Source organism: Ammospiza nelsoni, chromosome 1 (genome assembly GCF_027579445.1).
Source record: "Ammospiza nelsoni isolate bAmmNel1 chromosome 1, bAmmNel1.pri, whole genome shotgun sequence".
NCBI classification, from domain to species: Eukaryota; Metazoa; Chordata; class Aves; order Passeriformes; family Passerellidae; genus Ammospiza; species Ammospiza nelsoni.
The window spans coordinates 150,588,201-150,614,539 of record NC_080633.1 but is presented as its reverse complement, the minus strand read 5'-3'; the positions used below and the strand labels follow the sequence as shown (position 1 = coordinate 150,614,539).

Below are 26,339 nucleotides of genomic sequence, written 5' to 3'. Positions count from 1 at the left end.
CTTCTGAAACATCTGGTACTTAGTGCTGCTTATCTGTGAGAGGGAATTAAAATCCCTGCTATTGTTATAAATGGTAGTGTATTTTCTTCCATCATTAAACTTGGCTTCTAAGGATTAAGTCTCTAAAATCATCCCAGTTCATAAGTTCATGGAAGATTTGGATACATGATAAATTTATTTTGCATGGGATTTTGCAGGAATAAAAGTAAAAGGAGGAGAAACCAAAGACTGGTGTGATGTAAACTTGGAGAAACTGCTTTTTGAAGAGACTTACTCAGTGAAATCACAATACATTTTTCTGTTAAAAACACTCCAAACCATTAATAAATACATAACTTGGCAACTTCAGATTATTTCTACTTTAATTCAAATAAAATTTTGGTTTTAATACAAGATGTAAATACATTTTAGTTCTTGTGAAAGGTAAGATCTCTGTACCTTTTTCATTAGAACTATGGAAGAAAAAAAAAATTTAAAATCTGTATTTTGTGACTTGGGGTGGCTGCTGCTTTCAGCATGAAAAACTCACTGTCTGAGTAATGAGTAGTGGTGGCTGTAAACATGAATTCACATTTTATATTTAATATGATAAAAGCTTTGTCAAGCCTTTACTGTTGCTTCAAAGGCTCTTTCAATGCTATTGAGTTTTTTATGAATAGTTAATAGACCCAGAAGTGACTGTCAGCACCAGAGCTGTTCCTCATTTCCCTGCATCAATTAAATATATTACACTGGTGCTCTCTAAAAGTATCTATGTACATTTACATAGTTTCAGAAGGAAACATAAGGAAAATGAGTTTACATGTGCTACTTACCTTTATAATGTCACTTAAATTTAGGGATGTTTGTCTGGTATGCTGCAGGAATAGCTGGGTGTTTTTATGCATTTCATATCTGAGTGCCTCTCTGTGATGGCATCACTTTGTTTTACTGTGAAAGTTAATGGGTTCCTGTAGTAAACATTGGCTAGTCTACTATTAAATATTGAAGTTGGTCATTTTTAGCTTAACCCTGATCATCAGCGTTGTTTTTAGGCCACTGAAAAATAGAATTTCTGGAAATTGTATATGTCACTGCTAATTATTAGATTTTATTAAAAAGAAAGGCTGAGCTACACAGAGCAGAATATCATAGATTATTTTTGTTTGGAAATTATTTCTCTCATTAGATTATTTCAAATCAGCAAAATGCTGTAGTTGCTCTAGTTTCATATACATTGGAAAGCTGTTCAGGAGTTTGGGCTGTTATTTTACAGCTAAAGCAGTTATATATAATATCTCATTTAAAAAGAAATTGTCTAACATTCAAAATTCATCCAGCCTAAAGCTTAGCAGACTGTGCATAAAGGGTCCTGAAATCTAGTTCATGTGAAATTGCCAGTATGGAAAAAGTGTGCTAAGCAATAATTCAAACTGCTGATTTTGAGAAATCTCTGTGGTAGCTGAGAACTCATTATGCAGAAGAGATTCAATAGTCCAGAGTGAATTATTTTACTTTGCTGTAGTGACTCTCCATTGAAATGTATGTTGATACCTGCCTGAGAAGAATGCTTGTAGGTAAAGGGAGATTATGGAGATGTATTTAGAAACCAAGCATGAAATGTTACAGATGAATTGGCTTCTAGGTCTGTTTCTTCAAAGGAGTTAAGGTATCAGTTGCTGACTCAATTCCTGTGGAAGAGGATAGCCTTCCTAAGGCTAAGCCTGAGATGAAAGGGAATCTAAAAACCTGAAAGATTTCTTGGGGAAGAAGGGAGCAAAGGGTTGCCTGGGCTGTTAGAGGCTGCCTGTAATTGAAATGAAAAAGAGCTGAGTGGCTGGAAAGCGTCTTGCAGATGGAGGAAGCTCTTCAGCACAAAGCAGCACTGAGTCTATTTCAGCTCAGCTCCAGGAGCTGAGTTTATTCCTCATCTCTGCCAGAGGTTACATTAAGGTTATGTATTTTTAACTGCCTTTCTGCAAAGCTTCGTCTTCCATTTCAGCTGTGTCCTACCTTACCTTGTCTTACCAGGAAGAAACTGAGTTGCTCTAACCTGAGCTTTTACTCCCAGAGTTAAATTCCTGTTCAATCCAGCTGCATCCCTGCTCCCAGGCATGGCTGCATTTGATGCTGAGAGTGAACTGCAGCATCTCAATTTCTCTTTGGAAGAATTCATGGCTTAAGAGCTGACCTGTCCCAAGAGAGGGCTGTAACACACCTAACCTGAGGGCAAGAACTGAATATACAGTGGATCCAGAAAACCTGGAATAAGAGACAATTCAATCCTTTTTTCAGCCTTGTTAGCTTCAGTTAGTCTGTAAGATCCTGTAAAGTTTGTATTCACATCTCCTGTGGTGGAATGTATGTGACTGCAAATACTGTGCCTGAGGCACATGTTAATTGCTCTATAAAACTTCCCCACCCATCTTTTCTTACTTATTGACTAATTTTATGCCCACTAAGGGGTTGTGTAAGACTAATTTTACTGTACTTTTTTTAAACTAACAAGCAAACAGGCTTTCATATCATGTATCACTCTTACATAAAATATCTTTTGACCTCGAAGCAATAGCAGCCCAGATTTTGAACACAGATAGCCTTAGTGGAAGGTTGGGCTGAAGACATTTTTAAAGCCCTTTTAAAAGAAAGATGCTGTGGAACTGTTAAGATTTTTAATCCTGGGGGCAGTTAGGAGCATGTGCTTTATTTCCATATGAAGGCAAATGCCATGCAGTTTGGCAGTTGTGCAAGAGCTGTTCTTTACAGCATTTTTTATGTCAATGTTCTGTTTTTCTTTAAGTAACACTGAATCTGGCATTCAGAGGCACCACTGATAACACATGGCAGATTTTCAGCTGGGTAATGTGAGGATTCCTGCTGGCTCTAGGGTCCTACAGACTGTGAGTTTGGATGAAAAGCCTTTCTAGGAGAGAGAAGTTAAGTGCAAATACCTTCACAGGCTTCTCCCATAGCATGAAATATGTTTCCTATTGCTACTTACCAGTAGATAACTTTTTGTTCCCTTTTTTTTTTGGCTGAATAAGGCTCACTGGAGAAGCTACTTCTAAAATAAGCTTCATAATTCCTTGAGCTTTTAATTGTGTGCTGAGGGAATGTTAATGTGGTTTGGGTTTTTCCCCCCCTAGCATAAAGTGTTCACAGTAAAATCTGTTGTGTGAACACTCTTTGAATCCTCAGAAGTTTTCACTTTTAGAGTTTGTGTGGTCTGAGGATAGAGCAAGTGACCAGTATATGACACAAGAAATATGAACAGAAAACTGTGGGCTGATAGAAGCAGCACAGTGCAGGTAAAGCAAACTGTGTGAAAATGCATGCTGTCAGCAAGGGATGGAGGTTTAAAAGCAATTTTTTATTCATTGTCACCTCTGTTCTTCAAATCCTCTCTTTTCCTTCAGAAATAGTCATTTTAGCCTGTGATTTGTCAGAAGAGCTTGAATCCTCCAAAAATAATCACTTTCTAAGAAGGAAATGTATGTCTCTATCCTTAGGTAGCTGCTTCTTCCTACCTGTAGATATTCCAGCATGCTTCCTACCTTTTATCTGGAGTAGCCAAGGGTTAGGAGAGGCTGAACTGTTTGTCTTGACTTATGTGTACTTTGAGATCTCTGTTCCCTCTCTTTTCCAAATTCCTTTTCTCCTGCTCAAAGATCTAGTACAGCACAAAAATAAAAACTGTTCACTTACTAACTAACTAACTAACTGGAAGTTTAGTGGTGAACTGGGTATGGGACCTTATTAAATTAAAGAACTTTTTAACAAAATTTTCATATCAGCTAATAGCGTTAAATTCTTTTTTCAGTCTATTATAAACAGGGTTTTATGTTTCTCTTATCACTGGCTGACTTGAAATTCTTTCCTCTCACACATTCCAGCCCCACCTTGTTGTGAGACTCAAGACAAGCCTTTCTGCTGCTTTCATGAGCAGTTCTAGAGTAGAAATGGGCACAGATGGGAATAAAGCAACTGCAGGATCCCTGGATTTTTACTAAGATTTCCTGTGAGTAGTGAGAAAAAGATGAGAGAAGTAGGGACAGACTTTGGCCTCCTGGAAATGCACTAAAATTGAGTGGTTTTAAACACACATTTATGCAACATCTTTCTCAGCCTAAACCCTTTCTCTTAATCTGCTTTTCACTACATGCCCAACATCTCTTTGTACTTCTGTCTAAACATCCTCATCTGGAACAAAAACTCAGGAGAAGCCTTGCATGTACCTGCATGAATTTTTCTGCTCAGAATTTGAGTTTGACCCTCAGCTCTGACCAAGTGGTAACTTTGCCATAGCAATAACAGGTGAAACATGATAGTGCTTCCATGCTCCTTTATTACAAAGTAATTGCCACCAGGGCAGTTTTCCAGCAGGGAATTGCCTGTTCTTTACTGTAAAAAGAAACCTTTTAGCTCTTGGATTGGGTTCTGGTGGCAGAGACTTGCAGATGCACAACTGAGATTTGGATTCCTAGCATTGGCAATCCCAGCTTACTTCAGTGGGTTTCTGTTCAATGTGGACTGAGAGGTTATAGAAAGGGAATAGCTGGGAACTTGTTAGTGAACAGGAGTCTTACTTTTCAAGGAAATAGGATTAAAGCCACTTTTGCAATGAAAAGACTGTTAGCAGGCCAACTCTTGTAATGTTTTAATATGGGATTGTCAGAGCTGCAGCCCCCTGAGCTCAGTTCTCCTCAGTCTCCTGTGTGCTTGTTGCAAGATCTTGCAAGAGTCTTTCTGTTGTGATGGCCCTCTGGGACCCCATTTAATCATCCTCTTTTCACCAAACAACAGCTGAAGAGGTTTCAGATACACTTCCTGCAGGCTGTTTTGCAAGAAATTATTGGAAATGTTTTGTGCTACTGATTCAGTTTGATAATATTTAATACAAGTCCATTTAACTAAATAGGGAAAATCCATGTTATGGATTTGTCTGCACTGGTTTGGATAAATCTCCTATAGCTCATGTAACTCCATAAACATTTTCCTCTCCCCGAAGTCTTGAGTAGCTGGCTGCAGAGCAGCACAGATGCAGATTTATCCAGAAACAGATGAACCCAACTCTGTTAACATTCGGTGCTCTTCAGTTGGAGCCTCTAGGTGAATTTTTTTCCAGGGTAGTAGATACAGAGCATGTAAACTGCAGAATTTGAATCTAGCTTCTATTATTTTTAGGGAATGGTGACTGCTGGGCTACAGTTTTCTACAGCAAAGTTAGGTGCCATCTTTCCAGACTTTTTGGAGTGCTCCATGTGAGGAGAGAGCTTCCACACTTGGCTCAAAAATGTCTTAACACACTTCCAGAGCAAGAATGCTTTTCCCCATGGAGGTGCTGGTACAGGGAAGGGTGAACAGAAAGGCTCAGTCCCTGCAGTGGCCTGGTTCTGTCCTTGGTGTAAGCTTTGTCTCTGGCAGGTGTCACATCATGAGGCTGTGCAATTGCTTTTATTATGCCCATAAATTTTGTATAACTTCTGCTCAGATTATCTTCACCTTGAATTTCTATTCTCCCCTGAATCCCAGTGTCTGTTCTTTCTGGCTTAAGTGATAAACAGATCTTGATCATTTTCTATGTGTTCTCTGTATTAGCTGTATAAAAACATGAATTTCCTGCTTTTATCAGTTGTGCTGCTCTGTAAACAATAGTCTTTCAATAATTTAGTCTATCAGAATTGAGCTTACCCACCCCCCCCCCCCCCCACCCCCCCAGGATAATCTGCAAATTCCAAAAATATCCTGCTTTAAATGAGCTCTTGATCTGGAAGTGTTTTAATACCTCTTACAAAAGTTATATCTGGACACTTCTGGAAAGTAAAGTATTTCTTTGGAGAGTAAAGATCAAGTTCATGCCTTTAAGAGTTCATGTAGGTGGCAGGAAAATAAATATTAAATTACATATTCTAAAATTAGTATTAAACTTGGGCACTCGGGGAAGAATCTTCATGAATTTAAACCAAAGTGTCTCGGGTACTCAGATAAATGATTGTTTACTGGGGTTAATTAGTTGTAGTGGAGACAGTTGTGGTATTCATTATGTTTTCTTTGCCTGATATGGAAAGTCAGAGTCAGTGTCATACCAAGCCAGACATTTTCTGGCAAGGAAGAGTCATTACAGGCATACCTGCTGTCTTACATGGACTGCATCAGGTGACTTCAAACTGATTGTTTATCATACTCAGCTGCAATTTAAACAATTTGTGCAGCGATTGGATGTCACTGAAATATCTGATCTGCTGTTTTCTTCCAAGCTGCAGCAGAAAAGAAGAGCAGAGGCAGTTTGCTGTGCTCTTTTTTCCTCCCCTTAAGTCATTATTCTGCAAAACTTTAAAGGAATAAATTTCTGGTTGCTAGACTTTGGTGTCAGTTTATCACCTTAGTAGTGGTTTTGCACTACATGTGCTGCTTTAGAAAAAAGGGTTTGGGTATTCCTTGCATTAATGCCTTTGTAAAATAGAATCATAGAATGGCTTGGGCTGCAAGGAACCTTCAAAACCATCCAGTTCCATCCCCCTGCCATGGGCAGAGAACCTTCCACTATAAACCAGGGTGCTCAGAGCTCTGTCCAACCTGGCCTTGGACATTTCCAGGGATGGGGCAGCCACAGCTTCTCTGGGCAACCTGTGCCAGGGCCTCACAGGTAGAATTTTTTCCTGATATCCAATCTAAACCTACCCTCCAACACAAAGCAAGTAAAGCTTACTTAATACTGACCTTAAATAAGAGCAGAAGGAAACTTTGTCATCTGTATGAAATTAAAAGAGAAATTATTTCCTTTTCTTGCTGTTGAAAGCAACAGAGTTATGCCAGAAACAGAGTTTTCAAGCCCAAACTGGCTGACGCCTCAGAGCTCATGGCTGGGCCTGTGGTGAGCAGCAGGGTTGACTTCCCTTCCTCGAAGACTTCCTGGGTCCCCCAGTATGGTCTCACTGTGTAACTTTGGGGAAGCTCAGGAAGTGCACGGGGGAGCCTTCACAATATCTGAGGTTGGCATGAGAAAATAAAATTATGTAATCAGATAAAAGGCTGAGGGTGGTTCTTTCTCTGTAATTTAATTAAGCAATAGTGCACCAAGTGCTCCCCCTTCTCTGAGGTACTCAAAGTCATGCGTCAAATTTTGTGCCAGGGACTCCATCGGTCTGGAGAGAGTCAGTGTGTGCCAGGGGTTATTTTTCTGCACTGTGTATTCCTACCCTATTGATGTGGCAAATGTGTTTAAAATAAGTTTTCAAATGTTTTAAAGCTGTAACATTCAGAAGAAGAGTTTGGTACAACTTTGTCAGGTATGAAAGGATTGCCAAATCTTGCAAATCTTGCAAATTATTTAGGTTTGAATCTTAAAAATTATTCAAGGTCTTTGTTGGATGGCTGAATAATGCTGTGTTGCTACACCTGTAACTTGTGTAGAACTTGTATATATGTATAAATAACTTACGTATATAACATATATAATAATATATAATATATATATCTATAACTTGTTCCATTCTTTTGTAAGATTAAATGGCAAGAAAATATAACATGCGGAGTGATATTAAAGAAAACTGGTTTTCATAATATATAAAGACACTTGTCTAATTGTTGGAATAGAGTTCTGTTTTGCTTCCTCCCCAGCAAGGTCTAACTCTCATAATTTGCACATTTGGAAAGGAAGAGTTTGATGTCATTTGTGCTGGTGTGCTCTGCTTGTTTAACTTCAGGTTTTATTGGTAAATTTATCTTTCCACGTGTAGCTTCACTGATTGGGCAACATAATACATGTGAGTAAAGATCACATTTAAGGGTCTGCAGTAAGAAGTCATATTCATCTTGTGTTATTACATTTTATTCCAGACTATCAATTCCTGTTATTTGGTGCAAAGGGACTCCATGGATCTCATTATCCTTCACGTATAAATGCAGTTGTATAATTTTTAAAGAGCTGAGTGAGGGTGGGGAGCCACTTCTCTGGGACACAGTGAGTGAGTTATTTGGAGTGATGCCTGAGACTCTGCTCTAGTTACTAAAATTTCCTATGAGAGCAAGCCTGTAGTGTGACCCTGCAAGCCCAAAATTCTAAGATCAAGGGGTTTATTAACTAGAATTTAGCAGACTTCAATTTGAAAGCAGCTCTGCTTTTAAATCTCCCCTGTACATGTATAGAACGTGTTTCACGTAAGTTAATGTTCAAGCCAAAACATGCAGGTTAGGAAAGTTTGAAAGTTTGAGGCAGGTTCCATAAAACACCAACAGTGTCTTTAATCAGCCCCAGAATTTCATCTGAGAGGATAGGTTTCTGTAATGCTTTACCACAAGGCAGGTGGTTGGTGGCATGATTAGCTACAGAGAAAACCCACATTTTTTGGCAGGGAAAATCCTCAGTTGATTAAAACTCTCTGTCTGATAGTCCTCATGCTTATATCTAGAGATTGTTCAGCCTGTGGTGAAGTGCACTGTTTTTCCTGGAGTAGTGTACATGGAAAACTGTGCCTGCAAACTCCAACATGCTGTTCATTTGTTGCAGCAAACGGGGAAAGCACTAATAGGATTTCTGTTCCGCTTGATGTAGCCACATGAGGAATTAACCTCAATAAAGGCAACTGCATAGAGGAATGCAGTTTCTCTGTAGGGGATTAGGATAGGTTATTTGCAAAATTTGCCTGTTTGGCTTTGGTTTTTTTTAAAGCAAACAATGAATAATGAGTTAGAAGAATCAGCGTGTTTCTTTATATATTCATTCATATAATTCAGCAACACTTTTAAAATAGCAAATAATTTAAAGCAGATGCTGTGTTACCAGTCTCTGCTGACTTTCTGGTAGAGCTTCCCAGTAGCACAGTTTTGACCAACATGATCCCAGACAGAGTGTTTATTCCTGTTATAAACAAACCTGTGGTCCAAAAGCTTTTAGAAAGTCCAGAAGGTTGATTTTTCAGCATGGTAACAATTAACAATGCACTTTTTGTAAGCCTGTCATGAGAATGGTGCTTTTTTGTGAGGCTTTGAGTATTGAAAAGGGAAGTAAAGCACTTTGAGACTGCATGATGTCAATGGGCTAAGGAGTGTAGGTAGGATCAATTCAGCTTTTTTCTTTTCTGGCGATTTGAGGGGGAAAATGGCTTTTGGAATATGAAGTGTATATTGGGTAGCTATAACATTTATTAGGTATTACATTTTTTTCTGTTGGGTCAACCAGGGTAATTCTAGAAGGAGCTGCCTGCACCACCTTCTGACCCTTAAAAGGGCTATGAAAATGTGATCCCAGCTGAAATGTAAAGATCAACTGTCTGGTCACTAATCCCCAGGAAGAAAAAGGTTCTCAGATGGTGTTGGCAGGGCTACACAGGTCAAAAAACACCTCCTTAAGTCAATGTTTTCATGTGACTTCCAAGCATGTAGTCAAGTCTAAAAACTGGGGAAGGAAAGAATGATTTTTATCAATATGCAGTGACAAGCTCCTTGCATTTTACTCTTGAGGCTGGAAATGAACTGTTTTCTTTGCTGCTTGCAATTCAAGGGCACAAATATTGTGCTGACCAGACTCTGGCTGCCCACTCAACAACAAAAATACTTTTTTGGCTACCCTCAAGTCTGCTTGCCTTCCTTTTTCAAGTTCTGTTCCTGGATACACTGAGCAGATGCCATGCTGGACTATGTATATGCCAGTCATTTGTTTGGCAGGGTGAGCCAGATCCTTTATGATTCCCTAGGGCTTGGGAGTTGGTGGAGCGGAACAGACACATCAGGGGAAAGTTCTGCTGCAGTGGATAGGAATTAATATCTTGTTGATGCCTTCTAGCCCAGTGTTTGCTACAATGGTGGTTTAAAAGTCTTGGCCAGAGCAAGTCCCAGCCCTGCTGTTCATCTTGTCCTTGCTTAGTTATGTCAATCAGGCTTTCAGCTACCCTTGAGGTTGGGGTGGAGTAGTGTGGAATGGCACTCAAGGCTTCCTTTGGGCACAAACTCCTTGCTGTGTGGAGCAGAACAGCACCAGAGCAAGGAGGGCACAGACTGCACCTACTGCTGCCTCATGGTGCTGCTGGGCAGCCCCATATCGAATAGGTCTCCCTTAAGCCAGTATGATTTTTATTAAAAACTTGTTCTTAAGGTGAAAAGTTGTTTGTTGATCAGATTTTTTTAGGAGGTGGGAGGGCTGCTTCAGTTTGGGTTAAAGACCCAGAGTTAACAGTTGAGGTTTGACTCTCCTTGGAGTTACAGCTAGGGGTTAACACGAGTTTTTGGTTGGGATTTGACTCAGCCATGTAAGTAGATGGTCATATTCTAGGGTATTAATGTGTTAATCACTGCAACAAAAGCTCCACTGTTGATTACCAGAACAGGTTGCTGAAGGATTTTCTGTGTGTGTCTAGGAACCTCTCGGGTTTGGGAATTTTTGAGGAATTCAAGCCAAAGTCCTGTGTTTATAAATTTATCAATATTCTAGAAACAGTGACGAAAACCCCTATTGAGCTTTGGATAAACTGGGATGCTGCATCTCTTCAGGCAACACATGTCACAGTAATTGATGTGTAATCTTGCAGCCAGAGGAGCGGGAAGTGCTGCAGCGTTACGTAATGCCCGAGCCCAAGTGGGGCAGCACGGCCACTGCTGCCTTTCAATTACATCCCATGAGGGCAAGGGAAGGATCAGTGTGCTGAAACAGCTTATTGACTGCTGCACTCATCCATGGGCCTGCATACATTTAGACACTTTGTAGTGAAGGGAAATGGATGCTGATGTTGTGTGTGTGACCTTCGAGTCCTGTGTCTGCAGCTTGCTTAACCAGGCTGGGGATAAATACCCTGACATTGTCAAGTCAGCCTTGGGTGATTCTGTGATACAGAACACCACCTGTGTTTTTCTGGAATACTGAAGAAAGTTTTGACTTTTTTATTTGATGTAAACACCTCTGATATACCCTTAAAACTGCTCAACAGTGTTGGTTAAAAAGAAATTTTTTTATTAGTGCTGGTTCAGCACACTGGAAGTTGCATTAGATTTAATCTATATTCCATTTCAGCTTGTTAAATGCTGTGATGCAAATTTCTTATTAGTGTCAAAGTGATATATTTCCAAATATTGGTTAATAAGTGAGAGAGCAAGAAAAGTTATAAAAACAAGTTTCCCAAGAGCCAAAAAGGACAGCACAGATAATCTGGCAAACTTGAGTGAATCAGCCTCAGCAGTAGGTGGGAGCCCCTGGCAATGTTGTTTCCTTGGTCTCTCTGCAGCTTATTTTCCTGCTGCAGCATGGGGAAAGCTTGTTTGGCATTCTCAGCATTTGAGCATAAAAGGTTCAGCTTCTGTCTTAAGTAAAGCTGTCACTTTACACTGTACCCTGGCAAAAATAAATACTGTGGGTTTGATAAGGATATAATTCAGTGGAACCTGTAGGAATTGCTCATTAGCTACAGTAAAAAAAAAATCTACAACAGCAGTTGATTCTGTGGCCTTTCCTTGAGCAGGGCAGGTCATATGCATTGCTTTTGATTCCTCCTCCTCTGCAGCAGCAGGAGTACCAAATAAATCAAGTAATAGACATATGTCTGTCAATATTGGATAAGGAAGTAGGAAACTGGATTGTTATAAAGGCAGTAAGCCAGAAACAGTCTTCTACCTGAATTACCATAGGTTACCCCTGTGGAAGTAGGTTAGTAGGAGGATTAGAAACTTTAAAATAAATAATGGAAGCTTTAAAAGCTATGCTTGACAGCGTTTGTGATTATGCTAAAAAGAAAATCACATTTGCCTGCCTGCAGATCAGCCCATGTGTTCTCTCTCTGATTCCTCAAACCTCAGCTATTCCCAGGCTTTTGCTTCCCCTCTCCCCCTTCCACACATACCTTTGGCTCACTTCTCTTACCATACGCTTCTCTTTCCTGACACAGCACCATAAAACTGGGTTATAAACCAGAAATTGTCAGGAAAGCCACATAAACCTTTCTACAACTTTGGCAGAGCAGCCGTGCAGCAGCAGAGCTTAATGAAACACTGACGACTCCCACAGCTGCCAAATATGAGAAGGGGAGGACAGTTGTAGGAGGGTGAGAAGCAATAATTGAGCAGAGACAGAAAATGGGAGAGCTGGATGATGAAATCCTTTAAGAGGCCTGTCACTTATTTCCTTAATTCCATTTTCCAGAAGTGTTATTTAACCCACCGAGGTTGCTGCTGGCAAGCTATTGCATAGGGAGTTTCAAAAGGCAGAACAGCCTTGCCAGGAGATATTACTCTTCTGCAGCTTAAAAACACCTCCAGAACTTTCTGTGTGAAACACCACACTAATATTTCTGTACTGAAGCTGTTGAAGGGCAAGGGCTTTCTTTTATTACCAGTTTAGCTGGTCTTTCAAAATGGATGGCACTAGTCTAGGTACAGACATGGCATGAAATAGTTTCCAAATTTTCGGGAGTTAATTCTGCTGTAACAGTGTTGATTTATTTGCATCCAACTCCTAAGGAAATCAGAAATTTGAAATACAAGTTTTTAAAAAATGTCAGTTTTCCTGCATGTCTAACTTAATATCATCATTTTTATTTTCCTATTAATCATTTGTTCCTATGTCTCTAGTGTAGATGCAGATTTTGTCTTGAATCCTGTCCTTATGATGGGGAGTGACTAAAGCAGAAATGTGGGTGCATTTTAAAGGTCTGAATGTGCTGTAGAAGGTTTGAATATCACAGCAATGCAGGAAGCAGGTTCCTGTCCTAGAAGACAGACAGTGCCCAAGCCCCATCCCCTGCAAAGTGTCTCTTTGGTCCTCTGGGCTTTTCCTGACTATTCCAGAGTGGCTGCAGCTGACTTCTGCTGGTAGTTTTGGAAAGAATTTTCTGCTTTTTGCCCTTGGATGTCAGGTTTTTGCAGTGCCACGTTTTTTATGTCTCTGCAATATTCCTATTAATTATTTGTTCTCTTGATTATCACTCTCCTCAGTGCCCATAATGGAGAAATTGTGTTTTATCCCTCCGGTCTTGTGTCCCACAAAAAAATTCCTTGCTTGCACAGAGGAGGCAGCCCTGTACATCCTCCAGAGCAGTAACAGAGCAGCTGAGTGAGCTCAGAGCTCAGCTCCCCAGCCCTTGTGCAGCCATCCCTGCTGACAGGACCTTACAAGAGGGGGATGAGGGACAGGAGAGACTCCTTGCAAGGGGCTGATGTTTGTGTTCCCGCAGTGTTTGGCTTGCAGGGCACACGTGCTCCTGCCTGGGAGATGGGATAATGTGCTGACAGCTCCTGAATGTTGCAGGCTAAGCACAAGAGCTCTGATTCCACAGGCACAAGAGGAATTTCAGGATGTGAATTTTACCAGTGGGAAGATTGAAGGCACAGGTTTGAGATGCTGTTTATGCAGTAGGTTGTTCCTGAGACACTGAGTGAATCAAGATGCCTGACAGCTTGCTGGGCAATCATTTTAATGCAGGAAGCTAAGCAGCAGTGAAAAACCTCACAGTTTTGTTCTGAGTTCTTCCACCTGCTCTCCTGCAACTGAACTGAGCCCCGTGATCACAACTATTGGTCAGTTTTTCACCAGTGTTGTGCTGTTTGCTGCTTCTTCCAAGCAGATTCTGAACAAGCACTTGGCTTGAGCCAGTGCTTTATGCAGGCTGGGCAGGAGTCCTTGAATGAAAAGCAAAATTTTAGTCTAAAAATGAAGTCCTGTATAAGCTTAATTTCTTCTCACCCCAGCAGCTGTAAGATATGTAAGATACTGTCACATTAGGGCAAATTAGAGGCTGTCTCGTCTCATGTGCTGCCAGACTCTGATTTCAAGAAGAACTTGAAATTATTTCTTTCTTAAAAGCTTGTACTCTGGCTGCTCAGATCATGGTAATGGGCACCAGGACCAATTACTGGGCTTTCTGTACTTTTTTTTTAGCCCTTCCCTGTTGGTCAGAGTTCCTGTTTCAATCCAGAAGTTAGAATGTGGTTTCTCATGGGTGCAAAAAACTCTATGTACAAGGGCTGACTGTACCTCAGTAGTGCTCAGACCACCAGTCAGGCCTATTCCAGTGCATTGGTTCAACATATGTTGGCTCAGGTGTGGTTTCTCTGGCAGCTCAGGGTCACACTCCATTAAAAATCCTATTATCTGAGGGGAGGTAGCAAGAATCAAAGAATATATGGTCAGTTTCATGTTGTCAGAACAGGCATTGCAGCTTGTTTGCCGTTTCTCTGGGAGACATAAATGTGTGGCAAGTATGTATTTTCATTTTAAATATAAGAGAATGCATATTTGGCTCAATTTATGAAATTTTTCTGAAACTCCTACTCCTTATATAGATCCTCCAAAGCTAAACTGCTTCAGTTTGCAGTGGTTCCTATAATTTTATGTATAAGATGAAAAACAGTTACCAGAGTTTAAACTCTTCCACAGCTTTTTGACAAGGATTGGTTCTGCTTGGTGCACTCCTTAAAAATAGTCTAAACAAAGCAGATTGTATAAGCAATGTAGTTTTAAACAGATCAATGTGAAATATTTTTAGCAGCATGCAGTATTTTATACAAGGATGAAATTGTGGAATAGAAAGCATTTGCAGGGCACGACAGCTTCTTGTGTTCATTGAGAAATTTGTATGGTGTTTATTTAAAGTGTATAAACAAGTCTCTAGGTGATGATTTCTAACAAATGAAAATAGGACCATAGCATCCTATTCCCATATCAGATCTTATTGTTAAGCTTATAAAGAACTATTTTTCCCCCAACAGAACTTATCAAAAAGAGATTTTGAATAGAAACTGGTGCATGGGACTTAATCTTTCTTCCATGTAACTTGTGACCTCACGCAGCCCTTAGACTGATGGTGACACAGTGAGCATTTCCTGTGAACCGTGAGCAGTGCTGGTCCCACTATTGTTGGGCACTTTTTTTGTCTGGGAAAAAACAAACCCTTATTTACTAGAAGCCAGTGTCCTGTTTGTTTGTAGCTGGCTGGGAAATGCCATATTACAAGGGTCTCAGTGGCAGTCGTCACTCCTAACAGAAGCTGTTGTTGTGTTTTGCTTTTTCTCACTGATTTGTATGAGACTTTTGAGTCTGCCTTGTGACCTGCTCCACATTCAGTTCACATTCAGCCACAAATACTAACCTTGTTTACCCAATATGTTTTTTCCCTCCTTGGTGTTTCCTCAGATTAGCTGTCAGTAAAAGGCTAAATAATAATCCTCCAGTTATTATTCCTCCCCCATGAGGCCACCAGGCAGCTTTTCCAAGTTGGTGGATGGCAGTTTGCTCTGAGAGCTCTACCTGGCAAGGCAAGTGTGGAGGTGGAAAATTACAGACAAAATAAAGGAACAGCATTAAATTGGTAATGGGATGCAGCTGCTTTGGCCTTTGAGTCTGCATGTGTGTCTCAGCAGCCTTTGCTAAAGGCATGTGCTGCATGAAACCACTCCTGGCCATACAAAATCCGTCCCAGCTGAGCTGTGGCCTGTTCTAGGGGGACACAGCAGCTCTCAGCAGTTGGGACATTTCACTTCTGGCTGCAAGAGGTTGTGGACAGGCTGTCAAATGGATGACAATCCCATGGCTGTGCTGCCTTGAAATCCAGTCCCAGCCAGCATCTGTGCATCTGTTGTGCACGTCAGAGCCTGGATGCTGCAGGGCTGCTGGCCCAGCACGTAACCATAGCCAAGTTTATTTAAAATACACCCCCCAGCTGAGTCCTTGCCACTGAATGGGGGCGTCACAAGGAACTTCTTGGTGTCAAAACATTCCCTCTGCCTCTACATTTCTGCTTATTGTTGTCTTTCCTGCCTCAGCTGCCTTCTGAACTGTCTTCCCATTTTAAAATATTGCATAAAATGGTGACATTCTGTAGGTTTGGCAGCATACATATACAGAAAAAGGAACCATTAGGATATGCAATTACCTTCCTCAACTTTCTAACACCCTTGCAGACAGAACTTTTATAAAGTTTCATATTTGGAGCCCATTCTTTTGTGGCAGAAAACTTCTGGAAGACTTAGGGAGGTTTCTGTTGTTTTATCACAGACACACACATGCATATATACACACAATTTCTTTAAGTATTTCAATTTTCAGCCTTTTTTTTTTCTTCTCTTGCCAAATCACACAAGCCAACCTAAATATTCATATCATGTATGCAGACATTCAAGATACTAAAATGAGAACAGACTCTTTTAAGGCTAGAATAGTATTTTGGGGTTGGAGTTCTCCTTGTCTGTCTGGAATGTTCTCATTTATATAAAAATGTCTAGCACTAAAGCAAGCTACTGTTGAAATTATGAAGGTCCTGCAGACTCTGCCAGCATGAAGGGTGAATTTTAGGAAAAGCATCTGCAAGGTACCTTTTGAAGTCTCACTTCATGGGGCAGTGGAGGTCGTGCTCAGTGCCTCAGAAAGCTCTTTCCTGGAAAACTCCTGCTAGAACATGGCTGTGAGCTTTACAAAAGTCTGATTTCCCAGCAACAATGCTGAGCACAGACATAAGAGGTGACACCTAAATCTGTACAGAGAAAGAAGACACTTCTGGGCACTAGAGCTCTTCAGAGTTTTGGTTCACTGGGCAGACTGAGTTTATCAATTACACATCTCAACTTTCACATCTAGAAAGCAAACACAAAGGGAAACTCTGGATAATTCACTTTCCTGCCCATTGCTACAATGATTGCTCTGTCTGCCTGTGCATTGCTCAGGTTGAGGAGGGAATTCTCCCAACAGCAGATTAATTTTTTCCTGTACTGCTTTTAGTTTCCTTGTGTGCCTGCTTCCCACCAGGAGTCTTCTCTAACCCCACTCAGTTGTTTTCCACTCGAGTAACCAAAGACATTCTGATGTGACAAACTCACAGTTTACATACTTACAGTAAAGCCATACACATCACTTAATAAATGGCAACAGTTTGGAATTCTGTATAACTGTATGTAAAACACACATGGTGGCTTTATAAACTGCTGGCTTACTCTTGGAATGCAATTTATCAGGGCCCTGCCATTTAGCTCATGCAAGCAGTCCCATGGCATGGCTTCTCCAGCAAGAGAGAAAGCAGGTTGTGCTCATGTCAGTGATTCCTGCCATCACCCAGTCTATGGGAATGGCTCGTGTTTCACTTGAAAGTTATCCCTTTCCTGTTTACTTGGGGGAGCACTCAAAGCTTTTTAGAAATTCTTCCATTTTTCTTGGCATTGGGCTATTAATTCTTGTATAGATTTTTATCGTGGCCTTTTTTTCTAAAGATAGAGATTTTGGCTGCTAATGAGTAGTTCAATAAAACAAAAAAAACAAAGTGGTTTTTCTAAAAAAGAATCTTGAGACATAATGTTCTTGGTGTTTCAAGTGTCCTTTTTACCCTTCCATAAAAGCTACATCCATGGCTCTGTTCTGAAATCATTGAGATTCATGTCTTCTGCAAAGTAAGCCATTTTTACTGTAAATATTTAGATTTAGGCTTTTATTTATAATACTTAGATGTTAGGAAGATCACCCTTTGCAATAAATAAAAATAAATTCTTCCCAAGAAAGCATTTCAGTCTCTGTCCTCTGACTCACACATGGAAAGATAAAACTCATTAATTTTAGTCATGCATCAAAGGTTAGGTAAAAAACCTTTTTTCCTTCCTTTTTACTGACCTGTAAAATCAAACCAGACCTTAATCTGATTTTGAGTTATTACATGCAAAGTTGATCTTGAAAGTACTTGAAGTCAAGTACTGATTGTTTTTGTAATAATTTTAGGACATTTTTATGACAGTTAGCTGTGGCTTTAAAGCGTAAAAAATACCTATCTGTCCAGTTTGGAAATGTGTGGGTTTTACAGTTGAAGGAGAAATATTTGTAAACAGTTTTTAGTTCTATGCAGAAGTCATTTCAAATCATCATTTCAAATGGTTTGTGAGTTTTCCAGAACTTTTTTTTTGTTAACACACCACAGAGAAGTGTCATTGCAGACTGGAGACAAAGTGGTGGCCTCAAGGACAGAGGGACAGTGGGCTGTGCCAACCCCTGGTGTCCCTGATTTGCACTTCTGTTGCTTCTCTGATCTACCAGTGTTTCCTTGTTGTTTCTGCTCACAGCCTCCATTGAAACAAATTGTTTGTCTCAATGGATGTTGGATTATTAAAAGAGAATCTTTGTGTCCATTTTACTTAAATGTGTCTATTTGATTGTTTATTCACATAAGATGTGATGAGGCTTGTTAGGCTGATGACAGAGCTCTTGCCAGCCTTCACCCCTGTGTTTATTTAAAGTCTCTGTGTGATTTACTGCAAACCATCCCAGCATCTCACAAGTGTTTACTGATGGATGAGCTCCATTGACACGTCCCAGCTCATAACTCACAAGTCACAACATAATTCAGAAAAGAAATGTCTGCTTTCAGCACACAGCCCTCATGCAGTGAAACACCATCAAGTTATCCCAGATGTTGGTGATCACTGCAATAAAGATCCATGACATTGGTTAAGCTGCAGCTTCTCACTGTGTTTGAAACAGACTCTGCAGGGACTTTGGCTCACACAGTAGCAGCCTTGGGTGCTGAACCACTGCTCCCATGATGGCTCTGCAGGCTAAATGGGATGAGTGTTTACATGTTGCCATTTCTTCTGTGTCCTGCAGAAAAATCATTCACCCTAAATGAATCATGCCCAGCCTTTAGTTTTACCTGCCTTGAACTAAAAGTTTCCTCTTCCCCATCGTTAAACCAGCACAGGCACTGATAAGTGTCAGCATCTTGGAGCAGGTGAGGTGCCAGTTAAACATGAGGTGCCTGAACCTGCTTGTGTACTTGGGAAGCTGTTGAACCTGGTGAAGTTAAAGGGAGTGTTAAAACCACAGGGGGATGGAAGTTTTCCTTGCACTTCTGCTTGAATTGCTGGCTTCCTGACTTGCATCTTTGATGAGGATATGGTGCAAATAAATGCTGCTGTCTGGAGGCACTGTGGCTTCTTGAACAAGAGCTTTAGGTCTAATATGCAAACACACAGAGAGTTATGTCTCAGCTAATATTTCCATGTCAGCCAAGACATCACCAAACAGCAGGAAAAGCCAAGCAGGAGATAGTGACTTGAATCATGATATGAATATGGTGCCACCTGTACAAACACAGCCTTTTCCTAAAGATCTGAATTCTTTGGCAAAGGGAATCAACATTTCCATGGTATGTACTGATGTGGAGGCCTCAGTGCAGGCCTGCAGCTGCCTGTGACAAGGAAAGGTGGCTGAAGCACGATGCCATTCCCTGGGGCACAAGGTTCATGGCAAACACAGGTTGGGAACTTTCAGCAGGGGCAGGTCCCTTCCAATAACTCTGGGCTCATCAGGGCAGCTGTCACTGTTAGCTTGTTCACTAGCCAAAGTTGAGTCAAATCACACAGACCTTGGCCTCAGACCTGGATTTTGAATCCTGGTGATGAAATTGATTATTTATGCCAAAAATTTGCTTGTTTTCCATGATATAATCTCTGTATCACCACAGAGTGTACAACACTCTTGGGAAAATCTGATCTGTCTCGTGGAAGAAGCCGGTGTTGCTAGTGAAGATTTGGTGCTACTTTTAAACAGCAGCAGATTAGACTTCCTAATTTGCATCAGAGGTTATTTTGGGCAGGGATTGGTATAATCCTGCTTGGTAATGGATGCCTCAATGTGCTGAACAGGGAGCACAAGGTACAGGTTGATCTTGCCAGCAAAGGTCAAATGCTGCTCACACTCACCAAATATGGGTTTGGATAATAAATGGTTTTCCTTCCTGGGATAAAGACACTGAGTTTTTCTGTCTTGGCATCAGTTGGACTGCAAGAAATAGATTGTTTTGTTTTTAACGTTATTCTAAGAACTGTGCTGGAGTGTTACCTGCCCTGTGCTGATAAACGAGCGGGAGGCAGGTCCCAGAGGAGCCAGCCTGGCTGCTGCTGTGGCCAGTCTGCCATCTGCAGGCCACTGCTCCCTGCTGGGGCTGTGCAGAGCCGGGCTTGGGAGCTCTTCTCTAGAAATTATTATTTCTAGCAAGTTGTTGCTTTCTTGTAAGTGCTATGTAGTAAATTGTAATTTGTTCCCATCTGATCCTATGAATAATCATCTCTGTTCTTAAAGAAAGCAAAGACAGTAGGGACAAGGTAACATTGGATTTATCTAAGTTGCTGAATAATTGCTAATTGTTGTTTTTATTGTCTGTAGTTCATTTTTGTAAGTAAACATTTTTGTGCTTAGAAATGGGACATTTCATAAGACATTCAAATTCTGTCCTTCATTCTCAGTCCATTAAATCTTTAATAACTCTTTTGTGGGTCTTAGATGAAAGCAGCACCACCATAATGTTCAATTTTGAATCTTAAAAGTTTGTTGAGCAGGGATTCAATTCTTTCTGTGTATATGACAGCCAAGCAGCTTCCAAGCACCCCAAAATCTTTGGTTTTATGTTCCACAAATCAATAGAGGACTCAGTAGCAGAAATACTCCAATTGTTACCTTCTTATTGCCCAGGTATTTGAGAGGCAAACAATCTTGCTTTCCTTAGCTGTTTTTTAACCATTGCTAAAGAATCTTAAGTTAGTTTTTAAGTTGGGAGAGAATTCACTGTAAATCAATTTACCCTTTTCAGTGCTGTAACAAAACTCCATATATAGAGTGAGATGTTTGGTGTGTACCACATAACCTTTCCATCATTTTTGTCTTCCTTTTAGGTCTTCCTGAACAATACTACAGCCTCACCTGGTTCCTCAGCCCTATCCTGGGCTTGATCTTCACTCCGCTCATAGGTTCGGCCAGTGACCGCTGCACGCTGAGCTGGGGCCGCCGGCGGCCTTTCATCCTTGCTCTCTGCATTGGTGTCCTCTTTGGAGTTGCACTTTTCCTTAATGGCTCTGTGATAGGTAAATAACAGGGAAATGCCCTCCATGCATCCCCTGCTAATGTACATGCTTTGAGATTTTAGTGCAGGAAGTAAAGATAATGTTCTGCAGTTGGTTTACCTCATATTTGATGTTAAAATCATGAGAAATCTCCACAACCCTGCACTTGAGCTCTGTCCATCTTGCCTGTTATTATTTGAATTCAGAGTTACAGCACTGTGCTGAGCATTGTGCAATCCTAGCTGTAACTGGTATTAATAACAATGTTATTAATACAATGGTTGCCAGAATAATGTTTGCAGTCGCTGAGACGAATTTGGTCGATCCTTGACATGGGAAAATTGTAGCAACCTGTTCACAGGGAAATGTTTCCTGTTGTGATCCATTTTCCCTTTAATGCATATCTGGCAACACATCCTGTTTCCAGCATTATTTCAAAAATTATCTTTTCACTTTTTCTTGTGCTTTTCTTAGACCCAGTATTGAAAAAGTCCAGAACACAGTTAATATTTGTTTATCAAAAACTATGTGGGAAAATAATTTTTCCTGAGCCCCCATCAAAGCTGGTAAAAATAGTTTCCCTTGAACATAGTTTACTACGAATTTAATCTACAATCTCTTTGTAAATTTATTGTAGGAGAGGTGACAGCAAGTATGTTTAGGAAAATGTTTACAAAATGATTGGACTGATGCAAACAAAAGGAACTTAGCACCTAATAACATCCTCTTGGCTCTCTTTTATGGGGTTAGATGCAGCTCTATTGTGAAACAGGTCTACTAATTGAGGGAAATGAGTGGAATGTTACCTTGGCTCAGCCTGTTAAAGCCAGACTGGAATACCATATGATTGGCTTCAATTCTCTGCAAACTGCAGTGGATAAACTATTCAAATAGATGACATTTAGTTTATGCTTTTTTAATTTATCCAAACAATAAATATTATTTATTTGAATTGTTATCATATGGCATGGTCCTGGGGTGACTGTATGGTTTGATATCAATTGTATTTAGTTGTCATCAATTGTATTGAGTTGTTGTGTCTCCAAGACTTACTCCTCTTCCTCCAGATGTTTGCAGGATGTTAGGCTGGAACCCCCTTACAAGATTTTAAGTGATAAGAAGCTCTCAGTTCCACACAGTAGTTTAGATCAGGAGTTATTGATACTGGCAAGCAAACCTCAGGCTCTGTTTATAGGCTTATTTTGAAGCCTTTTAATAAATCAGCACAAAATATTGTAGATTTTTCTGCTTTGCTTGCCTATCCTCAATCTCCAGTTACTTGCAATTTGGGACAACAGGAGATGCTGCAAAAACTGTATCAGACCCTGTTTCATAATGTGGCCTCTGGCAGTAGGAGTCATAGGGAGAGGAACCAAAAGCACAGAGGTTGGCTAATCCCAGTTGTGATACAGCCCAGGAGAACACCTTACCCAGCTCCTGTTCTCTCCTGCCCTGTTCAGGTTTCCAGCAGATCTGCAGCAGTGTTGGTGTTTTCTGCTGTAGGGTTCAGCTGAATGTGGAACATTTATAAATTTCTTTAGCCTTCAAAGAGCTTGGTATAAATGAGGATTCAATATGCAGGAATCAGCGCTTGAGATTTAGATGATTTTTGGTGCCTTAGCCAGTTCATCTCCTTCCACAGACATTTTAATCAGTTGCACTAATGGTTTTATCAGCCTCACATGTGTAACTTCTAAATCTCTGTGATTCGAGTAATTCGTGCTTTTGTCACTGGTTCATCTCATGACAAATTATCCAGTTCTGCACTAATGCTGCCTTTCTACTCAGGAGACAAAAAGCATTTCATCTTATGCTGTCAACACAAGCTGACTGATGCTTTTTGCAATGCAAAATACATCCATGTTGCTTCATCCTTAAAATTTTTGCTTATAAAAAGCAATCTAGAAAATAGGAATGTTTAAGAAAAGCAAAGAGAGTGATGAAGGGGTTAAATTTCACTTTATCCTGGTGTACTGTGACATTAAACATTGTGTGAGGAGTGCTGCCAGCAGTGCAGTTACCTGTGGATGTGTCTGACAGATGAAATATGTCATTTCGGATGCTCCCTCTACCACCATGGCTGTCTTTTATAAAAATAGCCTTCAGCATCTGAAGGAAAATACAAGGGATGAATATGAAATAATACCCAGTGCTCCCAGAGGTTTAAGAGATGCTTTATAAAATAACATTTTGATAAATTTCAGTCTTAAGAACATAAATCTGTCTGTGTCCCAGGCCTTCCATGATGCTGTGCCAAAGAGCTGAAATTGCCATTTTGCTCCCTAAAGAAGTTTTTGCAGTGAACATATTGGGTCACCTCTCTCTGAAGATGTTAAGTTTGTTCTTAGGAGTTTGCCCTTTTTAAGTGAGATGCTCAGACAGCTCTCCCATTTCTCCCCAGGTCTGGCTATTGGTGATGTCCCGGACAAGCAGCCCATTGGAATTGTTCTCACGGTGCTTGGGGTGGTGGTGTTGGACTTCTGCGCCGATGCCACCGAAGGGCCAATTCGGGCCTACCTGTTGGATGTGGTGGACAGTGAAGAACAAGACATGGCCCTGAACATCCATGCATTTTCAGCTGGTATGGAGTTAGCTGAGATGTTTTTGGCAGCTGTTCAGTCTTTCTGAAGACCAGGTCGTGGCTGAATTGATTATTCTTGAGCTCACTTCTTGCTTTTTTCTGTTCCACAGGTCTTGGAGGAGCAATTGGTTATATGTTAGGAGGGTTGGACTGGACACAGACCTTCTTGGGTAGCATTTTTAAATCTCAAGAGCAAGTCCTTTTTTTCTTTGCTGCCATTATTTTCTCTGTCTCCGTTGCTCTCCACCTTTTCAGCATTGAAGAAGAGCAATATAACCCTCAGCAGGACAGGATTGATGATGAAGGAGACACACTTTCCAGTGCCAAATTCAGTGGCAGTCTCCCCCCGCTGAATCGGCTGAATGTAATTAGTGAGGAAGAGCCCTATGGAGCTTCCATGTTCCATGATGAGGTTCAGTCGGAGCATGACCTCAATATGGAGTTCCTTGAGGTGAACATTGTGAGAAGCAAGAGTGACTCAGTTCTGCACATGCCTGATGCCACATTGGAAATTGAATCGGAGCTGCTTTTCCTGCATGATATAGAACCCTCCATTTTTCAGGATGCTTCATATCCAAACACTCCCCACAACACGAGCCAGGAGATCATGAAGTCCAAGCTCAACCACCTGTCTGCTTTCCTCAGGGAGAACGAGAAGGAGGAGGAAATGTTGCTTGATAATCGTTTAAATGAAGATAAAGTCCCAAACATCAACGGCTCCCTACCAAAGGAGTTCCTCAACGGCCACGCCAGAATAGGCATGAAGCAATCCAGCACTTCCAACTCGATGCGGCGGCGCCGGCACATGTTCTACCGGCAGCCCTCCTACACCTTCTCGTACTACGGCAAGATCGGCTCCCACCGGTACCGCTTCCGCCGCGCCAACGCCATCGTGCTCATCAAGTCCTCGCGCAGCATGAACGACATCTACGACATGCAGAAACGGCAGCGGCAGCGCTGCCGGCACCGCAACCAGAGCGGCACCACCAACTCCAGCGGCGACACAGAGAGCGAGGAGGGCGAGACCGAGACCACCGTCAGGCTCTTGTGGCTCTCCATGCTGAAGATGCCCAAGGAGCTGCTGAGGCTGTGCGTCTGCCACCTCCTGACCTGGTTTTCGATCATTGCTGAAGCTGTGTTCTATACGGATTTCATGGGACAGGTCATCTTCCAGGGTGATCCCAAGGTAGGAGCCGTTCCCATGGGCAGACCTGCTCAGAGTCCCTCATTTCTGAGATGTGATCAGTACAACAAAGTGGTGTTGGTGTCTGTGTTTGTTGCAGGCCCCTTCAAACTCGACTGAGCTGCACGCCTACAATGCTGGGGTTCAGATGGGATGCTGGGGGCTGGTGATTTATGCTGCTACTGCTGCTGTTTGTTCAGGTAAGAGACTGTGCAGTCACACAGTGGAATGCAACTCATGCATATATTTTTAAGGTAAAAGTGAATCATGGAATATTCTGAGCTAAAAGAGACCCACAAAGATCATGCAACTCCTTGCCCTCCTGAAATAGTGTTGCTTCAGTTGGTATCCACCTCCTTGTTTAAGGTAAAGGATATTTTGGAAAAGCATGTCTTGTGGTCATAAGGGGAAGGGCTTCTTTAAGAATCAATATTAAAAAGTTCCTCCAAATGTAGAGGTGGAAATATGAACAGATGGTTAAGTGGCATAAAGCACAAAATGAAATCAAAGGATATTCAGTGGCATTTAACAAGCCTTCAGGAAACTAATCTCAGGTAGATTTAAGCATATGCAAGAGGGTTCTTGCAAAGACTGTTTTTAAATCAAAATTATAAATATGTATTTCTGAAAGTCATTCTGCAGATAATTTGCACTTCCAATAGACTCTGAAATTGAGAGTTTTTGCCAAAGTTAAATTCTGCCTTTTGCAGCACACAGCAGGCCATGTCTGCTCAGCTCAGTACTGTGGGGACTGGCTCTTTCTGAAGCAGGAACACATCCTGTTCCCAATGAGACCTGGGCTGTGCCGGTCAGACAGCCCAAATACGAGCATCCACCCCCTGAACAGGATATAGGGCTGCCATGGCCACATCAATCCCCTAAAATTTTAGTGAGTAAACTGATATTTAAGGGGAAATGGCTTCAAACTGAAAGAAAGTAGGTTTAGATTGGATACTGGGAAAAAATTCTTCCCTGTGAGGGTGGTGAGGCTCTGGCACAGGTTGCCCAGAAAGCTGTGGCTGCCCCATCCCTGAAAGTGTTCAGGGCCTGGTTGGATGGGGCTCGGAGCAACTTGGGATAGTGGAAGGTATCCCTGCCCACAGCAGGAGTGGTTGCAACTGGATGGTCTTTAAGGCCCCTTCCAACTCAAACCATTCCATGATTCCTGATTTATTCTTTATCTCTGCAGCCTTGTTGCAGAAATACTTGGACAACTATGACCTTAGCATAAAAGTGATCTACATCCTGGGCACGCTGGGCTTTTCCCTTGGCACTGCAGTGATGGCCATGTTCCCCAACGTGTACGTCACCATGATAATGATCAGCACGATGGGAATTGTCTCCATGAGCATCTCCTACTGCCCCTACGCGCTTCTGGGACAATACCATGAGATAAAACAGGTATGTGGAATATTTGGAGTATGTATGGGAAACAAGGGGAGAACATTCATGTTTCTCTTAGGATCATGGTGGCAAAATAGATTTGTTAAGTCCCATTATTGAAGATACCTGCTTGGCTGAGATGTGTGCCAAAGAATAGCAGGAGCTGGTGCTGAAATCAGATAGTCTTGGCATTGAGTTGGCTCAGAGGGGTTCACAATTGCTTTTTCCAATGCTGAGGTATAAAACAATCTGGGTGCATATGGCAGATGAAGACAAATTAAATTATTATTGGAGTGAATATTTGCTATATATCTAGTTGTTACTCCTGTCTTGATGTGGTATGGTAGTGTTACTCAGGTTTTTCAGTCTTAGATTTTGAAGTGAGTCTGGAAATACAGCTGTAATTTTGGGGATGCATAA

At 41.2% G+C, this 26,339-nt stretch overlaps 1 protein-coding gene across 1 annotated transcript in view; it reads left to right on the top strand.

The window, feature by feature from the left end:
- The window catches only part of SLC45A4 (solute carrier family 45 member 4), a 62,531-nt gene that overhangs the window by 29,728 nt on the left and 6,464 nt on the right, over positions 1-26,339 (top strand). Inside the window, exons 3-7 of the mRNA XM_059466012.1 lie at positions 20,605-20,793; positions 23,174-23,353; positions 23,464-24,539; positions 24,637-24,736; positions 25,726-25,937. Coding sequence (XP_059321995.1) covers positions 20,605-20,793; positions 23,174-23,353; positions 23,464-24,539; positions 24,637-24,736; positions 25,726-25,937 — 1,757 coding nt within the window. The remainder of the gene's footprint in view (positions 1-20,604; positions 20,794-23,173; positions 23,354-23,463; positions 24,540-24,636; positions 24,737-25,725; positions 25,938-26,339) is intronic.